Here is a 19,298-nt window from a genome sequence, read left to right on the forward strand (position 1 = left end):
TTTTTTTTCTGTAGAGTCAGAGGGGGGGAGGGGTGCAGCACATGTCCCCTGTCACTCACTGGAACAGAGTCATACTGCTGGCCAAGCCGTCTTCTGTGCAACCTTCCTAAGGGCTAGAGAATGACAAAAACAACAGAAAATTGCTGAAAGGAACACAAACAGTCAAACTTTCAGAATTTTTTTTTTTATACATAACAGCCTAAGTCCTTTTAGAAAATACAAGAAATACATTGGTTACACTTTACGTACAGTACACAGTAACTTACTTTCAGTACATTGCAAAGAAAGAAAATCTCCAAAATATAAAACAATCCTAAAACATGATGGAAAGAGACCAGGGTCAACCCACTGAAAGTGAAATTTCTATATTTGGCAGATGTTGGAGGGTTGAATCACCACCAGGGTCAAGCTTAGGGGTAACCAGACCTGCAACCTCTCCAATTAAAGTGGATAACCGCTCATTGATGGGGGGTTTACTTTAGCCTTTTTTGGCTCTGCTGAAGGACTTTGTCCTAATACTGTTTACCACAGTTTCTTCCATCTCTTTGGGTTCTGTTGGTGAGACCTGTTTTCAGTGCCCTAATCTGAACACCTAGTGTGTTCATTTGGAGGAGTTCCCATTACAGTATCTCTGGGTCTGTACACCTGCTCGCCCAGGCTTACTAGTTCCCTTATATTTCTGTGCTCCATTCCTGAGTTCCTGGATTTGAATACCCATTATGAGTGGTTCCCACAATCCATAAGTCGGGTTCCCAGGTTTGTCACATCAGGTATATACAATATAAGGGGTTTCCATTATACCTGCACTAATTTTCCAGGTCTGTACACCTGTTGTGCCCATTATGAGGATCCAAGACACATGACATTTGAATAATTACCCTAAACCTCCCAGGTGTCAAATTCTGTAACTGGAAATTATATTTCATTCTTAGAATGAATACGCTGTAAACACATTAATTTCTGTGGAAAGCAGAAAGGGGGAAAAGATACACCAGGATGCATCCTCTTCCAAAGGAAATGACAGCCGTTGTCCCCTTTGGTCATTTAGTTATACACAAAGGCATATCTCTAAACAATGTTGGGGGAGTACATGAAGAATTTTGTCCTGAGACAATCAAAATCATTTGACTTGGGCAACAAGTATCTTGGGTGCATAAGTATCCTTATGCTGGCTCATGAGTCAACCCAGCATTTTCTATCCAATTCCTTGTTTCAGGTGGATAACCTTGTAAAAGAAGAATGTGAATGTATGGGGCTGTAATTATCGGTAGGCCAGTAAGGTACAGACAGCACTAAAAACACTGGAGAAACTTCATCAAAAAATCGAAGAACATGCATTGCAATGGCTTTTGCCTCTCCATACACAGTGGTACACTTTTATATTTACTTTCTATATTTTTATGCCTTGAGTTCCAGCACCTCTTTATAGACATTGCTCCAGAACAGTTACATTGTAATGCTGTGTTTGTCAAATTTTTTTTAATAACAGGCACTTCACTTCCAGATTTAAGATCCAAATTTATGGGTGTTAGGTGTCCATACTATGATTTCATTATTTGATTTTAAATTAATTTCAATTGTGTTTCTGTTTGCCGAGAATTTTGTTTTGATTGTTTGATGGGTTACAGTTGCAATACATAAACTTGAATTTATTTTCAGAAAGTAGTGGGACACACAACCTATGTATTTCCTTTTAAACAATAAATACATTTCCACAAGTTTTAACTCTTTCCCACTCTAATTAAATGGTCTGTATGATTACTGGACATATTTTCTATCATATCCTGTCCTGACAGGAACTGATAACCAGAAGAGAAGTTTATGACAGGTCTGAGATTGAACTGCCTTGTCCACAGTTTCAAATGCACCAAATTAGGACGTATTACTTCCAAGGAAATGCAAAGTGGGTCACATGCAGCCACTGAACATCCATGTGTACTGCTCAGTTAACATCAAATTGGTTTTTTGACCTGTGTTTAACTGACATTCTAAATACACATTAAATGTATATAGGAAAACAGTAATTTTTGATTGATTGCTCCTTTTCCCTAACCTAAACTGACCACCTCCCCCCTTTCATCTATGTATTATTATAGAGATCCAATGATTGCTGGTTCCCATATGTTTCTACTTAGACATAAAAATTACAATCCCATATACTGTACTTCTATTGTCTTCCGATGTTTCATTGTACAGCTCTATGGAAGTCTAAGGTCCTGTAATGTGCAGAGCCCCATCTGCTTTTGCTGGGGTGTGAAATGTAAACAGACAGGGGAACCACCAACCGCCAGATCTCTGATACATACATCTGTGGAAGGGAAGGATGGGTTAGTTCTAGGTCAGAAAGAGGGGCGAACAGGATAATTGTATTTAATAACTTGTATTTGACCTTGTTTGAAAGTAAGTTTATCCTTTAAACTTTAAAAAATATCTATCTGTATATAACATCAGAACATCAGCCTACTTGGCTGAGATGTCTGAAAGGAAGGAAACAAGAAAAAGTCCTAAACAATAATAATATGATTCAGAGATAAAAAACAAAGTCACACCCCAGTTGAAGTATTCAGTGCACTAATTAATATACACATAATCCTGGACATACAATTTAATCTATTCCGGCTATACACATCTATACATTGGAAGACTAAATCCTTACATACAATCTTTGTATTTCTAGTCACAGACAAAGGTATGACCATTAGATCTATGCATATTTGTATATCCTCTACAACACCAGCTCTGATAATTGTTATAGGAGGTTTTCCACCTTCAGATCATTGCATTGGCTTGTGCATAGATTTATACAGTTTCTTTAGGCCATGGCCCTGGTTGGCTTTGCAGGAATCCAGCCCTGGGAACATCCCTTAAAATTCTTGTGTCAGCTTCCTGAAGCCTTTTAATATGTTATTATGATATAGGGAAGAAGATATGTTTGTAGTCCAAATCATGAGGGCATAGCTTCCTCGTAGTTACATGGGAAGATTAAAGGTTGTCACCCAAGGACAGGATCATTGTTCCTTGCAGGATCACCAAGTAAAAATAAATGTAAAATTACAGAAAAAAATAATGAATTCACAACATTTAAGGACTGGTAACCTGCAACATACTTTATCACTTTATATTAAGATACATCTCTACTTTACTAATAAGCTAAGGCTGAAAACATTAAAAGTCAGCTGCATAAGTGTCAACTTTTCTATTTGAAAACTTAAAAATTATCTGAAAATGGAAAGCCCTTTATCACAGAAATTTTTTCAAGCACAGTAAACGAGACAAATGTAATGGGTACTCCCAATGTAAACAACATCTTATAGTGACAAGAAACGCTCTTACTCCAGCGACATTATCCATAGGATGGATGCTACTCCACAATCCCTATATTTAAGTCATTATGAAGTTAATTCCTCAAGGTCCACAGTCTTCATCAAAATAACAATTCCTGTATCTCCTTTGAAGTCACTGATTGGATGGATATTTTTTTGATAAATATGGAGGCATCACCTTCAAATATACCATCCTTTCCAATTGTTTCGGATTATCTGACTCTATCGCCCCAGCCTCTCCAAGTTAGTGTGCATTTCTGCTAAGCCACAGAAAGCCCTTTAAAAAATAGCCGGGGAGACTAAAGTCCAATAGCAGCCCCAAAGACTCAAAGTCACAAAGTATTGCGGTCTATACCTGGAAAACAAAGGAATATGTGAGTTTCACAGCCATGTATTTTATAGGGAACACATTACTGTTTTTAGCCAGTTTTATTATTGTTGATTGTTTCCTAAATTGAACCTAGCAGCAAATATATATTTTTTCAGTGTTTAGTGCATGCATACTAAGTAATAAATATATGGGTAACAATTCCAGGAGTTTATTAGAGAATTTACCCAGAAAATGATTTAATTTGCTTTTCCCTCCATAAAAATGAAGCCTTCTTTGTTCAATCATCATCCAGGGTCACTGAACTGGGATTCTGACTCAGAGATGAGACAAATGTCTGACACAAATGAGAACCTGCTGTAGTAATGGAGGAGTAAGTCTGCTGAAATGCTTCTTTCTGCCTGCATCCCTTTGGTGATATCATCTTTGCCTAGGTCACTGACTGTACAACAATTACATTTTAATAGTATACGTTCATACCTTCTTCAGGATCCAGCTATCCCGTATGGCTCTCCGTGACTGGCACCTTACCAGCTATTCAACCACTTTCACAGCAGCGCTGGTTCTTAAAGAACCAGCTTCTGCAGATTTTACAGCCAAATCTGTCAAGTAGTGAACAACAGTGGTAGCGTCTCCTAAGAGGCAGCAGCTCCCTGGCATGAGGAAGCAGTAAACCTATGCAACCTCATGGCTGGTTGTAAAATAGTCTTAGGTAAGGACTTTATTTTGTATACTTGTACTGATGTTCACTTCATGTTTAAGTTTTAAGCTGTTGTTTTTTTTTATTTTCCCCCTTTTTTGTACAATATTTGTTTAACAATTAAACATATATTATATAACAAAGGATTCCCTGAGCACTGCGTGTTAGCTAAAGAAGAAGATCAGCAGACAAGCTTGCTTTGCATTTCTCTTTGTCTAAATAAAACCTCAAACTGAGCTGTCAGATAGAAGTGATGTGATGAGTGCATGCATGTGATGAGTTTGTGATGGGTGTCATTAAGCATAATGAGTAAACATGCTAACAATGTGGAACGAAGACCCGAACTCCACCTGGTGGATAGATGATTTCAGAAAATATTATGCAATAATTAATGATTTTTTCATAGACCACAAAAAATATATATTTTAGTCCTGAACATAACATAAAAGGGTAATATGTAAAAAACAAATATACAATTTCTTAAAAACTCAGACTTTTAGAAGCCAGGTAGTAAATCCATAAAGCAGAAGGGTATTTCAGCGTGACATAAGGAGATGATGTCATCACTGAAGGATGCAGGATTTACGCAGTGCGTGAAAGATTGCATGCAGTGCAGTGAAATTTAGCAATGTCTATAAAAATACATTTATCTTTTGGAAAAAAAATACATTTAAATCTAGTTTTTATCCTAAAGAAATGTTTAACAAGTCCTTTCAATAATTATAATGAATCAATAAATACCAAATGGCCCTAGAGATTATAGGTTTATGTACAGAAAAAAGTTCTCAGTGTTGTTCTTACTATCTCCATGTTCCAACGCTGTCTTCTTTCTCAGTCCAGCGCAGATGGTTCTCTTGGGGTAAAACCTTTTCTTTCCTGCCTTTTCCCTGTAGCCCCAGCCCCTGCCTTTTACATGGCTCTTTGGAGTGTTTCATCATGAAGGTGGCGCTTGGAGTTCCACTTTACCAAAGCTTTATATCCTATCATCATTTTCTGAGGAGCTCAGATCCACCCCCTCTCTCAAGTGGTGACACTGAAGTTTTGCTCCCCTTGCACCTCCTCCAAGCAATGACTCTGCAGCTCAGCTCCTCTTTCTGCCCTTTTCAGAAGTGATTAAGCTGATTAGATTGATTTGTACCAGTTTGGGTATCCATAGCATGTTCTATATCCCTTAGTCGAACAATTAAAGCTTTCTCATGGGCAACAATATCAGGGGTTATTGTGGATTCACTATTCCCATCTCTTCTGCCTAAATATTTGCTGACTTGACAAAGCTGAGCAGGTGGAGGGCACAAATATTGTGGCTACTCTTTATATGCCCGGCTACTTTTAGTCCCAGTTGAGCTCTGGGCATTTACTATACAAAAAAAATCACAATGTTTAATTACTTAAAGGGAAGACAATACAGGCCATGCAGTATTCACACATTCTGCCCAATGTCTAATTGTAAAATAACATTTACAATAGACAGAAAAGTAAAACAAGACAGCTGCGTGTGTGGTAAGGGAACCGTTGAACCCAGGGCACCTCCAGGAGCAGCAGGGAAAAGCGAAAACTCAGGCAAGGCACAAAAACCCGGCAAGAGAGGTCTGGGTACAAAGTGCAGGTTTCAGCTGTGCAGACAATTCTTACACTGTTCTCCTGCATACCTGAGCCTTAGAGAGGAGGAGGAGGAGCTGGGTGAAGGTAGAAAAGAGCCTTCCCAGGGTTAGGAATTAAGGGCATCAATACCTGCGGGGGTTAAAACCAGGGCCTGAAGGATGTCCGACAGTGACACAATCCCACGGGGGCGATGTTCTTCATCCACCAGCACCAATCGATGAACCTGAGTAAGGGAACATGGGAGTTAAAAGAAGTGTAATGTCAGTTAGGGTATATTCACACCAATTGCTTTTTGCTGTGAAGAACATTGATTGAAATTGATTTATTTTCAATTTATCCAATTTACAACAATGCACTTGGCATAAAAGTGGGAGGCTGCATTATTGAGCAGAACATTTGTGACACACTACATTACAACACATTGTGGCACAAAGAAAAAAAAATTCACATTATATACAATTGATGAAAAATCCTCTTTTCTAACAATCCTTACCAATTAACAAGGCTCTAGGAGGATGAGGATGAATATAATCTGGTGTTCCTGTTCAGTACTAATACTATTTTTTAAAAAGATGTATTGAAACCCAATGTTAAAAACCAGCTCCATAAATAAACAGTTTGATGAGTTTAAGTTGTAGAGGTTCTCAAGTGGTCTTCACTGAGCCTTGAACTCAACCCTACTGAGCACCATTGGGATAAACTGGAATGCTGACGGCGTCTCAGGTGTTCTCATCCAGCATTAGTACTGACCATACAAATGAGATCTTGGATGGGTACAAAGTCCTACAGGCACACTCCATAGTCTTGTGGAAAGCCTTCCCAGAAGAGTAGAGTTTGTTATAGGCTCAAAGGGGATCAACTACACATAAATGGCCATGGTTTTGAAATGGGAGATCCAACAAGATGGTCAAATGTGCACAAACGTTTTGATATATTGGGCCTGATTTATAAAAGCTCTGCAAGACCTGAGAAGATATCATGGGAGAACCTGTGTGATCCAGCAAACCTGGAATTGATCTCATCCAGTATTATTAACACATTTGCCACCTAAACTAGCAAAAACATTTGAAGAAATATATTCCAGGTTTTGCTGGATCACCTAGGTTCTTCTATGATAGTCTATCTTCTCCAGTCTTGGAGAGCTTAAAAAAAATTAAATCTATAATGCACTATTAGCATGGCATTTTAGTAATTGGTGTTAGATCTACTTTAGCATTCATTACATATAATTTTGCTAGATTAGTACTTTAAAGGAGAGCTAATCGAGAGTTTCTTCTCTCACTTTTTCAATATCTCACCACATCCCTTATTTAATTCTATGACAAACAAGATAAGATTTTCTTATTTTCCTATGAAGGAAATGGGACTTTTTTGGTGCACATAAATATCACCACAATATACTTTTTATAAAAAACTTTACATTTCTGTATTTTATTTTTGATACAAAACACACTGCATAAAAACATTTTCCTCTTTTTAGAGAACAATATATTTTACATATAGTTTATCTTTTGATGCCATTGAAAGCAAAGTTCAATTGCATCAAAAGCCCAATAGCATCAAAAGATAAACTATATGTAAAATATATTGTTCTCTAAAAAGAGGAAAATGGTTTTTTGAAGTGTTTGTACGTTTTTTTACAGTGTGTTTTGTATCAAGAAAAAAATACAGAACTGTAAAGTTTTTATAAAAAGTATATTGTGGTGATATTCATGTGCACCAAAAAAAGTCCCATTTCCTTCAAATAGGAAAATAAGAAAATCCTATCTTGTTATTCATTACATATAGACAACAAAAAAGAGCATTTTTGGGAAGGTTGTCTCAAATCCAGAACAGTGACAGCATTCTGTCATTACTTTTTACAGTAATTAGCTAAACATTCCCAAAGCTAGGATGACATTGATTGTGGAGGAACCGTACACTGTACAGCATTATAATCAGTACCTGCTCCTTTACTATGCGGTCTATCACCGTCTCCAGGGTCTCATGGGGGAAACACATCAGCACACCTTCCAGGCACAAAGAGCGTCGCCGTAAAGCCTCACCAACTGTTATGTCCAGGTTATTATAGATCTTTTGTGCTGCTAAATGCTGAAATATAAAACAAAATCATAAATAGAGAAAACACAAAAAAAAAGCGTAGTTTGCTGATGACATTGTAATTGATGGCAGAACTATATTTCTACCCATGAGATAAAATACACTTCAGTTTTATCAGATTTCCTTTTATTGCCCCATTTTGGCAGATTTCCTAACCTGATCCAATTTGTTTGTAAAATGAATAATTGATCATTTTAATGAAATGATCACATCTTGAAATCAATTTCAGTTACCGATCACCTAAATTTATGAATAGTCAATTTAATTTGGATGATCATTCTAGGAAGATAACCCCATCAATCTAGATTATTCATTTGTTATTTTGTGTCAAATGACAGTTTTTGTTTGGAAGATGTATTCAAAATATACTTACTATGACATCGAATCTGGAGTACAGACCAACAACTTGCCCTGAAAATTATAAAAGGATTAAAAATATCAGAATGGGTATCATTAAATCAAATGGGATACAGTAGTACAAAATTAAACAGAATTCTAATGCTGAATCAGCTCCTCGGATTTCTAGTTCCCAGATCTAGATTTTAGGATTCCAAAATACAAAGTAGAAAATGTTTTTTTTTCTCATAATGAATTGACTTCTAAAACATGGTATACAACATGGAGAACACTGCCCAGAAAATCAGTAATGTGCATTAGTGCACTCTAGAGCAACTAATACATTATATTAAAGTATTACTTTATCAGGATCAGGGAATCTATGGCCAGACTTTTTACTTTTTACATAATTTTAACAAGAAGTAATTAAAACCATCTCCAGTGTCCTCTGTAGCTGCAGGAACTGTGAAGAAATGACTCCCCAGAGTTTCCAGCAAAAAATGAGATTAATTTTATATTGTCAGGTGCCTGTTCATATTTAATAATGGGCCTGAAAAGACAGCAAAAAGATGGGATCTGATGTGAGGCAATAGAACAGCTGAATTTGCTAGGGGTGTAGGTAAGTTTATGGGAGTCATTACCTGAACAAAGGTTTCTTTTAAGTGAGATTAAAATCTTAGAAACTCAGCTTCCCCTCACATCAGTAATAATGTTCTATGAATTATTGCATATTACCAATCTAAATAATAACCAATGATGACGGTAACTAATTCTACCAAAACAAAACCCATCACGGGCACAGGGATGTATATGTTGCTTGTCTTGGAGAGCTTTATTAAATCAATTAAAACAATTGTGGTCATTATGGTAACAATGTGCAGTGTTTGAGATTTGCTATGGACAGAAATGCCAAGCAGCATCTGTGTCCTTGGGCAGTGAAAAGATGGAAGTTATACCGGTCGTTAAACGGGGCCTTTGGACTCGGACCAGGGTCACCGGCTCAGCACTAAAAGCACCGTAAGTAAGATTATCATTAAGGCAGTACAAAGGGCTCCTTCATATTTTTGCTGCTGTAATGATTTAGTTTTTTTCTAGATATTTAACCATGCAGGTTGTAAGACGACGTTGCGTTACTTTGTAAACAATCCCTGCAGCTGGAGATGAACTACAAGTTCTTTTGAGTTATGGGGGTGAAGGCTAGTAAGGGGGTTACAATTAGAGTTAAGGTCAGGGTTACATGGGTGTTATTTTTAAAGGGAGAGTTAGTGTTTGGCTTATAAGGTAGAGGTTAGTGTAAGGGTTACAATAAGAGATAAGCTGAGGGTTACAGGGGGTTATTATTATAATGAAGGTTAGTTTTAGGCTTATGGGGGTTATGGCAGCAATATACGTTGGGGTGAGGGTTACAGGGGTGGATTTTTACAGGGAGGGTTAGTGTTAAGGTTACAGGCATGGTTAGGGTCAGGCTTTTGAGGTGGGGGTTACAATATTGTTACAAAGAGGGTTAGTGTTAGGGTCTTATCAGCACAAGTTGACCCAATTCATAAGGTGGAGGATTATGAAGGGGTTACATTAGGAGATAGGCGAAGAATAACTGGGAGGTTATTGTTACAGGGAAGGGTAATGTAAGGCTTATGAGGGTGAGTCTGAGGGCTACAATATGGGTTGGGGTGAGGGTTACAGGGGGTATTTTTGCAGTGAGGTTTAGTGTTAGGGCAACAGACAGACTTAGGGTTAGGCTTATAAGGTGGGGGTTAGTGTGAGGGTTACAGTAAAAAATAGGCTTGGGGTTGCAGAGAGGTTATTGTTACAGACAGGGTTAGTATTAGGGTCTTAGCGCCATAGTCATTACAACAGATATATATTCAGCCATGTGTTTTCCACTGTCATTGCTAATGCTCATTGTGTTCATTGTGGCAAACAAACATAGTAACCAATTGACCCTTTACACTGTTAGCATCTACTACAAATGACCCTTTGATTTTTAGTAGTATTATCAGGTCACCTTCCTTCCAGGCAGTACAATAGAACATCTCCTGGGATATCACGTTTGACTCACACATAAAACATTGAGAGTTGTCCAGCGGTTTTCTTTAAACAGCTCTCAGAAGTCACTGATCCCTCCCTGAATTCCCGTGCTGCAAACAGGAAACAAATCTTATCCGGCTCCTCGTCTTAGTGACACGGGTGTTCTATGTATAGCACAGATAAGAGGACAAGGTCTGACCAGGGGTACCTAGGCTGCATCCTGCATTCCAATATGTTTTATGTGTGTGCATTAACAGATGTGACCTGTACACTGGCCAAGAAGAGGATTTGTATCTCATAAAAGCCAAATGTCAATGATAACTGGGGATAGTGAGCAGCATGGTGGCTCTGAGGTTTGCATACTGGCCTTTCCAGCGCTGGGTCCCAGGTTCAAATTCAGGCCAGGCCACTATCTGCATGGAGTTTGCAGGCTCTCCCTGTCACACTTACCTCTTCCTCGCTAAAGTGTAGGCGCCTCGCTCCTGCGCATGTGGGCAGTTATTACCCTGGGCATGCCTGCTCTTCCAAGTCTTATCAGTTTCGCCCATCCTGCTGGCCAATAAGGAATTAGTCTCTTTATCATCCCTGGCTATTTAGCTAGCTTAGCGTTCGTGCAACGTGTCTGCACTACTGTCGGGCCCCCTAGCTCTGCTGAGCATTTCCTCTACACCTTTAATTCGGTACTTGCTTTGTCCAGCTCCAGTGTTAACCCCTTGTTGCCCAATCTGCTCCTGCCCAGCCAGTTCCGTTGTGCTGTTCCAGTGTTCTCCTGTGTCTATGATTATCCCTGTGATCCCTGTGTCCGCGGTGGCCCCTGTGTTACTGGTGTCTATTTCCTGGATCTCTGGTATTTGGCACCCGGCTTGTTCCTGACCTCTCTTACTTGTTGCCTGCCACAACCCCGGACTTCCTTGACAATTCCTCTGCCTAGTGATTTGATAAGGTGTATCATTCTGCCCACCCTGCAACCTAGCATTAACCAGCAGCGCATCATTTTCACCACCAGAGGCTCTGAAGAAGCCATGGTTACTGCTTAGACTCTGTGCCTTGGCCCTTGTCAGGGCTCACACCACTCCTGTACAAGCCATAGCGCCACCTAATGGCCCTGTGTTTGCGTGGCTTTCCTCCGGGTACTCTGGTTTCCCTCCACATTCCAAAATGACTGGGGTAGGGACATTAGAGTGTGAGCCCCTTTGAAGGACAGTTAGTGATATGACTATGGACTTTGTGTCATATGTGGGCGCTATATAAATACTGTGTAGTAATGCTAATAGTCCTAGAAAAGGCGGGTGTATCCGTCTTGTCCACAGAAACCTAAGGCTAAAATGCGTCCTGCCATGTGGACTAATGTACCCCCACACGAATCATGAATGCTGACTTTTAAAATGTGCGCTGATAACTTGCTGGATGGTTCCTTTCTTTTTTATCCTGGAAGATGCATAGCTTAATATTACAAAAAAGAATTTCACATTTTTCAGACCAAATTTTTAGTGTGCTTGGATTCAGTGAAGGAAAGGATTTTCAGGATCATGTTTACATATGTCTAAATTTTGCATAGTAGAGTTTTAACTTGCATTTGTAGATGCAGCAATTAAATTTGTTCACAGACAATGATTTTCAGAAACTTCCCTAAGCTCATGCAGTGATTTCCAGTTCAAATCTGTTTGAGGTCCTGGAGATCACCACTCTTTACTCGTTTTTAGCTTTGTTCATTGTGTACAGTACCTTCCCCTGATTACCTGAATGTATTAATCATAATATGTACCATGGATGACATAAATTAGTTGTGTAGATAGTTTGTTGGCCATAAACCAACATTTCTGAAACATGGATATGACAAAAAAATTACAATATTAGCATATTTTTTAATAAAACAATTAAATTTCTCCTAACATTTGATATGCTGTCTTCGTACTCTTTTCAGTTATACTGTATATAGGATTTATTTACCCTTTTACCATTTTTTTAATAGGGATTTATCCATTGGTCCTTTAAGGTGATGGGTGGCTTTACTGACCAACTATAAACCTTAGGAGATGATAGGACCAATCTCATCCTTAACTCACTTTTAGCTGCTTGTTTCTCTCATTTATTATTTTTATCATTGCTTATCCATCCTTTCATATTCAGTTTTTTATAATGGTGTCATGTTAATTTTAAATGTAGTAGGAGACTTTGCTGACCTCTGGTATCTGTACTTACCGGCTTCGTTCACCACAGGGAGGGCAGACACCCTTCTTTCTACAAAGATCTCCAAAGCGTTGTATATACTGGATGATTCATGCACAACAGCCACGTCCCTGAAAGTCCCGATGCCCAGCTCCAGGATGGTCTTCTGCAGGAAGCGAGGGCGTGGAATGGTGCCCCCCTGTCATTGCAGAACAACAAACATCCAAGTAAGCAAGTTTTACATATAAAACCTTACTTTTGTAAACCTTAAAGGCTGCTTATTCTCTTCCAGCAAAGCCTGATGCACAGGCTATTTTGTTCAGGTTCAGGTAGTCATACATAAGGAGTAGAAATATTGTCCCTCACAAATGAAAAATGGAATGGAAATTCACACAGATATCAGAATGCTACAATTTACCCAATGTGGGAAATTATTTTGTGACTTATCAATATAACAGGAATGCCCTGATATTGCCAATTGCCATATACTTACAAATAAATGAAGGAATTTCAGCAGCCGCTTGTGTGTGAGTATGTGCAAGATGTTTCCTGATACTGGCTCCATGACTGGCAGCCGGTGGATCTTGTTTTTGATTAATGAATAAACAGCGCGAAACAAGCTGAAAAACAAAGAAATTGTGATGAAAGAAAAATTCTGTATAACAAGTCAAGTAAATTAGGGAATTGCTGATGCCATACAGGAAACATCGGAAGGGTGGTGACAACAGAAAGTCCACTCACTTGACTTTAAAGCTGAACTTTAGCCAAACAACCAAATACAACGCTGAAATATGCGTATGCAAAGTGTTCTGTCTGCCAAAGTATTTGTAATTCTGTCCTGCATCTTTTATGATTCATACAACTCTTCCAGAAAACATAGACTTATGAAAGTGACCCTACTTTTTCTGCTTTGGTTAAGTTGTGTCACCTGCATACCCACAGATTCCTGATTGGGCAAACAAAGACACAGCATACTGATAGGTCATCAGCTCATTTGCTCATTCTACCCTCACCTCTTCTTAGTGCATTCCTATTAACACATGAGGGATGATGATCCAAAAAACAAATTCAGGTAACAGGTAAATATTTTTTTGCTTTTTGCTTTTTTGATTAATAAACAAGATAAGAGAAGTAATACTCATCAGTGCTGAAATGTGGGCAGCAAAAAGTGCTTTAGTTCAAGATCCATACAGGAGCTAAATTTATTGCCTAAAAAAAGTTTTGATTTATCATTAGGAAAAAGTGTTGCCAGTGGAAAATTTCCACCCTGCTTCTTGTTCTGTTACATCTCACAATGGTAAATCCCTCCCCAAGTTCCAGTGATCATGGGTGAATACTAAAAATAAGTAAATCCACTCAATGAGGTCCCAAAACAAAACCTCTCACTAATCCAAACAGCCATCAGACACAATCCTGCGGCCCATGATGATGGTTAAACCCACAGCCATACCTGTCTGAAGGAGAAATATAGATCAGCGGCTTGAAGGAGCTCTGCAGGTAAACTTCTGTAAAAGAAACACAAAGCTGAGAATTTATCTCCAATGCCAAGCAATGGCAGAGAAGTGACCATGTAAACTCTTTTAGTTTTACCTCGCCACGTTTCAATTTTATGCTCCTCCAGTTCATATATCTGAACCTAAAAACAAGTAAAACATAAGTAGGAAGCCAGGGCATGGGAAAGGGGCATTGCGGTGCACTGAAATATAGATGCATCAGAGCAAACTATTTTCTTAAAGCAGTCCCCCTATATTTTGGCTGCAGGGCTCTATCAGACCCCCTGTAACTTATCAGCAGCCTCTGCTAAACAAATGCTTGTACACCAAAGACAAACTTTAAACGTGCACAACCTAATCAGATAGTGTCAACTTAAATTCTCACATTTGATTTGATCAGCCATTCCCAACCAGGGTTCCTCCAGAGGTGTCTAGGGGTTCTTTTTTCTGTGGCTTAGTGACCTCCCATCTGATTGCACCTGCCTAGTTCTGGGTCCAATACCACTTGGCAGAGCCACCTGCATGATATCAGTAATATTTTTAACTGTCTACAATGGTGGTGTTCTGACCACTACTAAAAGGGGACTGACGCCAAATAAATTAGTTTTACCATGGGTTCCCTGTAATTTTAAAATTATTTAAAGGGTCCCTCGGGGTAAAAAGATTAGGAAACCTATTTTAAACCATTAAAATAAGTCAATAGATGATTTTAGACTGTGGTTTTTCTTGGACGCACTGTGCTTCTGCCACTAAATTGTAATCCTCATCCGTATAAGCAGCTATACCCAAATACTTTATTCCACCTCTCAAGATATTAACTCTTCTGCACAGGGTCCTCTCCTCCTCCTGTGTCACTGTCTGTATCTGTCTGTCATTTGCAACCCCTATTTATTGTACAACACTGCGTAATATGCTGGCGATAAATAAATCCTGTTTATTATTAATAATGATAACTTGTACACTTACCAGTGGGGCCTTGTAGTATCTGTGCAGTATATTGATGAAGTCAGTGATCGTCAACATCCCTATGGGGAACACATCTCATTACAAGACAGGTCCTCTTTATTGGAAGTCAATACAGAGCGAGAGTGAAAATTGCCCATAAACATTTCTGCATCATTAGCTGGCAATGATCATTAAAACATTTTTCTGCATAGAGCAAAAGATGACAAAATAATTTCTGAATGGAAAAACAGTTTATTAGGCATAATGGTTTTTCACATGACATATCTGATTTATCTGATATCCGTCATCTACAACAGCTCCATAAATTTCAGCGCTGCTTATATATTATTTCCAACAATGTCATTAAAAGGAAAACCAGTGTGGTGAAGGATACAAAAGTATACAAAACTACCCCACCCCTTATTTTGCAATTAGTTTATTAAAATGCCAGATTGAGCTATTGAATGTAGCACTCTGTGTTATCTACATGACATTTTCTAGCTTTAGGATAAAGAATAGTTTCAGATTTTCAAAAGCTGTGTATACAGGTGTGTCTCCCAAGATGAACGATTGTGATCCTTTGGGGTAAAAATCTGGAATGTGATCCATTCTGGCAGGTTACTCAAAGACCCCTAATGGGGGGCGGGGCGCCATGGTCATGCTTAGAGAATTTATGTTTCCTGATTTCTATCCACATTAGTTATAAAATTCAGGGCTACACTGCAAGTAAAAAAATGTTTGTGGAAAAAAAAATATTATTGCAAATGCACAAATAAAATGCTTAATTTTTCTGCACTTCTACCTGCCATTTTTTTAGGTTGGTGAGGAGGGCCCTTTAATGTAATGGCTGTATCATCAGGATTTTTTCCCTTTATCTTCATCCTCTGACATTCCAATCCTGGGGTAACAACAATCACTCATCGTACTATATCCATGGAGGAGCAGTGTTGCCCCCTACAGGAATTTACAGGTATGTTCTGTAGTCTTGAATGAACTGGTAACTGACACAACATTGTGTGGAAAGTAATCAGCTCATTTCTGGCAGGTTGTTGTTGAACGTTGTTTAGATGGTTGAAGTAAGCTGCAATGCTTTGTAAATGTAATGTAAATGCCCCAACAATCACCCTGATTGACATATAAACAAATAAATGTGGGTAACAACTCTACCTTGTACCAGCAATGTGAATACAGTAGTGGCATTGTTACTGCACAAGAAGTTGCATGCATTGTCTCAGGTCCATTTCCTGCTGAACTGATTGCATAGACTTGAATTGGCTAAAAAGCGTTTGGTAACATTTGGAGGACAATTTAGTGTCATCTGTAAAGTCCCAGTTTCAGCTGCTAGGCAAGCGTTTTGGTCTGTTTCCAAAGTTAATTTTAGGGTTTGCAAACCCTTTAACTTGAACTCCTTAAAAAAAAAGTCAGGTCAGTTTATTTACTGTGGTATTTTGAGGAGATCTCAGTTTACTGATTCTAGAAAAGTGCTGACCCCCATCCATTGTACAGTGTGTTCCACTCATGTATGTGACCCCCTCAGATTGCTGGACCCTGTGACACAGCTGCTTGTACATCCCTAAGTTGCAACCCCAGCCTCAGATATGTGAATTCATCATCCCGCAAATCCTGCCTTGTCTTTCCCAGCAGTTAATTCATAACATCCAGTGAAATCCTCTGGGGGGAACCAAAATTAACTCAGCCATCTGCACTGCAAATTATATTTCATTGATTTATAGCATTAAAGGCCATCCAGTGTCTGTTATTTCAGGGTTTAATAGATGCTGTGGAGTTAAACCAATGATTTTTTCTTTTTACTGAGGATGCTTTTGGTGAGTTTCTTGCAGGTCTGTACACCTGCTGTGCCCATTATAGGGATTTGTGAGATGATGAATTCACGTAACTGAGGCTGAAGTTGTAGCGCTGGCATGTACAAGCATCTATGTAACAGGGTGTAGCAATTCCATTGGCACTCCCTTGATTCCTGCACTGGGTTTCTGGGTCTGCTGTGCCCATTATGAGGAGCTCCTACTATTTTTGTGCTGAGTTCCAAGGTCTTTACACTCGTTGTGCCCATTATGAGGGGCTCCCATCATCCTTGCACTAAGTTCCTGTGTCTGCACACCAATATGAGGAATTCCCAACATATGCCAGGTCTGCATAACTGCTGTGCCAATTATGGGGGTCCCTCTCTCCCTGATGGATTGTGTTTTTCATAATATAGAGAATGTGGCAGGAGGAGCGAGGGTATCCAAAAACCTTATCCCAGCCAGCATTTTGTATAGAAGGACCCTAGCTCTCTGTGCAAAAGCAGTGGTCTCTCTGCAGAAGTCTCACATTCTTCTTGATAATTTGATCACTCTGGATCTGACTGTGGTGTGGCAGACTACTGCTTTCACACTGAAAGCAAGGGTCCTTCTTTGCAGCATGTTGGCAATGGACAGGCTTTTCTGTTCAGGCTGTGACTGTTTTCTAAAGAAAACTGTAAAACTTTGTCCATCTCTAACTGGAGCTGACCACAATGCATTTAGATGATTTTAGATGAAGGTTCTGTTAGACTTTACCCTAGACTCACACACTGGTGGTAGGAATAATCCATGAAGATGGCAGGATCAAACATCTTGAAAACATTTGACACATAAAATATAGGGTTGAAGGGTTGTTCCAACACAATAATACTGGAAGGTCGGCTGACACTTACCTACAAAGCTGTGCTGTTTGCTGTCCCAGAGAGGGGCCGCTCGCACCCCGTTAGCCACTAATGCCAGAAAGGCTTTCTTTATCTATGTGCAAGGAGACAGGATGATTGCATGAATAACAAGAAGCAGAGTGTAGCACAAGGCAAAACACACAGAATGGAGACAAATAAATGTTCTCTCATTTGCCCGTGGCAAGAACAGTGCACAATTCCAGAATATATGGCTGGGACAACTCACTCCGTCTCAGTTAAGGGTGATTTATTAAGCAAATAAACAAGACCCCATATAAATCATTGGGGTACAAATGCATGTTTGGACCACCTGTGAGCACATCACGATCACTAAATGTATTCATATTGATATGGTAAATGATAATGGGTGCTGTTCTAGTTTGCTAAGTGCACTGAGCACCCAAAATAAGCTGAATGTATGCCTACTGTCCAGACAAGGTGCACTGCAGACCACATACACCAACAATTTACTCAAAAACAAAACTAAAAGCTATTGTGCCTGGCTCGCCAAGGAAGGAAGGAAGGGCAGCGTATGTACTGGTATTTATCAGGAGAAATCTTAATTGAAAGCTTCAACATGAACTGCTAGACATACAATTCACTAAAGGCAGCTGTACACTATGCAAGGTTTGTAACAGATTTAACATTTAGATTCAATAAAAAGAAAGAATCTAACAATCTATTTAAAAGTGGGGTATTTCTGATTATTTTTCAATCAAACAATTTATCAGGAATGGATTTTTCTTTGGCCATCCAGTGCCACAAACTACGCACCACTCTATAAGCCTGACAGGCTAATGTAAATCAGCACCCAGTACTAACAACTTGGAACCAAATGGAGTCCCCCTGCTGTTTACTATAACTACACAACTCAGCCTGACTTAATAGAAAAGAGCAATGAGAGATGCCTGGTTGCTGGTAGATAGAGAGTGATCCCTGCTGATTTACATAAGTCTGTCTGAGCAGAAAAGGGGAAGTTTGTTAATTAGCTAGTTATTTTTTGCATAGCCAATACCGCAAAGTTTGCTAAAACTTTGCTCTCTAGCAGCTTTTGGCATTGGTCCCACCCCATATACCCAGGTGTGTGGATCTCCCACTGGCCACTGTGGCTTCTCCCAACATTCACTATGTCCCCATTGTGTCTTACAGTGACTAGAAGTGAGCAGAAGGAACCTCATCAGCTAGCAGAAGAACCAACTATTCAACTAACCAAGAACTCAAATTGGATTGGTGCCAGGAGAGCAAAGTTTTTGCAAACAGGCCAATACATATGTATACAACTGTTTTTCACAAGGTAGTGTTTTTGGATTTGTTCCAACCCCCTTCCATGTTGCGTTTTTTCCACTATGCACTTGTAGCCCCAATCATTGCATATAAACTGCAGCTAACACTGACACGAATCCTTAGACACCCCAGACAAATGCAAGGATAGGTACAGAAATGACAGCCGCTAACCTCCTCCAATACGCTTATCATGTTTTGGTCGAAAGACAATCAAATGGCATTGGGAAGGTAGTTCAGCTCCCACATTATTACACCCCCTATGGACTTATGCAACTTTTGCATTTTG

At 39.2% G+C, this 19,298-nt stretch overlaps 1 protein-coding gene across 1 annotated transcript in view; it reads right to left on the reverse strand.

The window, feature by feature from the left end:
• Window positions 1–2,554: 2,554 nt before the first annotated feature.
• The window catches only part of PRKAG3 (protein kinase AMP-activated non-catalytic subunit gamma 3), a gene marked incomplete in the record, with an annotated part of 26,004 nt that continues 9,260 nt past the window's right edge, over window positions 2,555–19,298 (reverse strand). Inside the window, 10 exon segments of the mRNA XM_072418020.1 lie at window positions 2,555–3,678; window positions 6,083–6,176; window positions 7,898–8,044; window positions 8,427–8,464; window positions 12,620–12,785; window positions 13,080–13,206; window positions 14,037–14,091; window positions 14,177–14,222; window positions 15,046–15,104; window positions 17,720–17,801. Of these exon segments, the coding sequence (XP_072274121.1) occupies window positions 3,656–3,678; window positions 6,083–6,176; window positions 7,898–8,044; window positions 8,427–8,464; window positions 12,620–12,785; window positions 13,080–13,206; window positions 14,037–14,091; window positions 14,177–14,222; window positions 15,046–15,104; window positions 17,720–17,801 (837 nt within the window).

The sequence above is a fragment of the Pyxicephalus adspersus genome, chromosome 7 (assembly GCF_032062135.1).
Source record: "Pyxicephalus adspersus chromosome 7, UCB_Pads_2.0, whole genome shotgun sequence".
Classification (NCBI taxonomy): domain Eukaryota; kingdom Metazoa; phylum Chordata; class Amphibia; order Anura; family Pyxicephalidae; genus Pyxicephalus; species Pyxicephalus adspersus.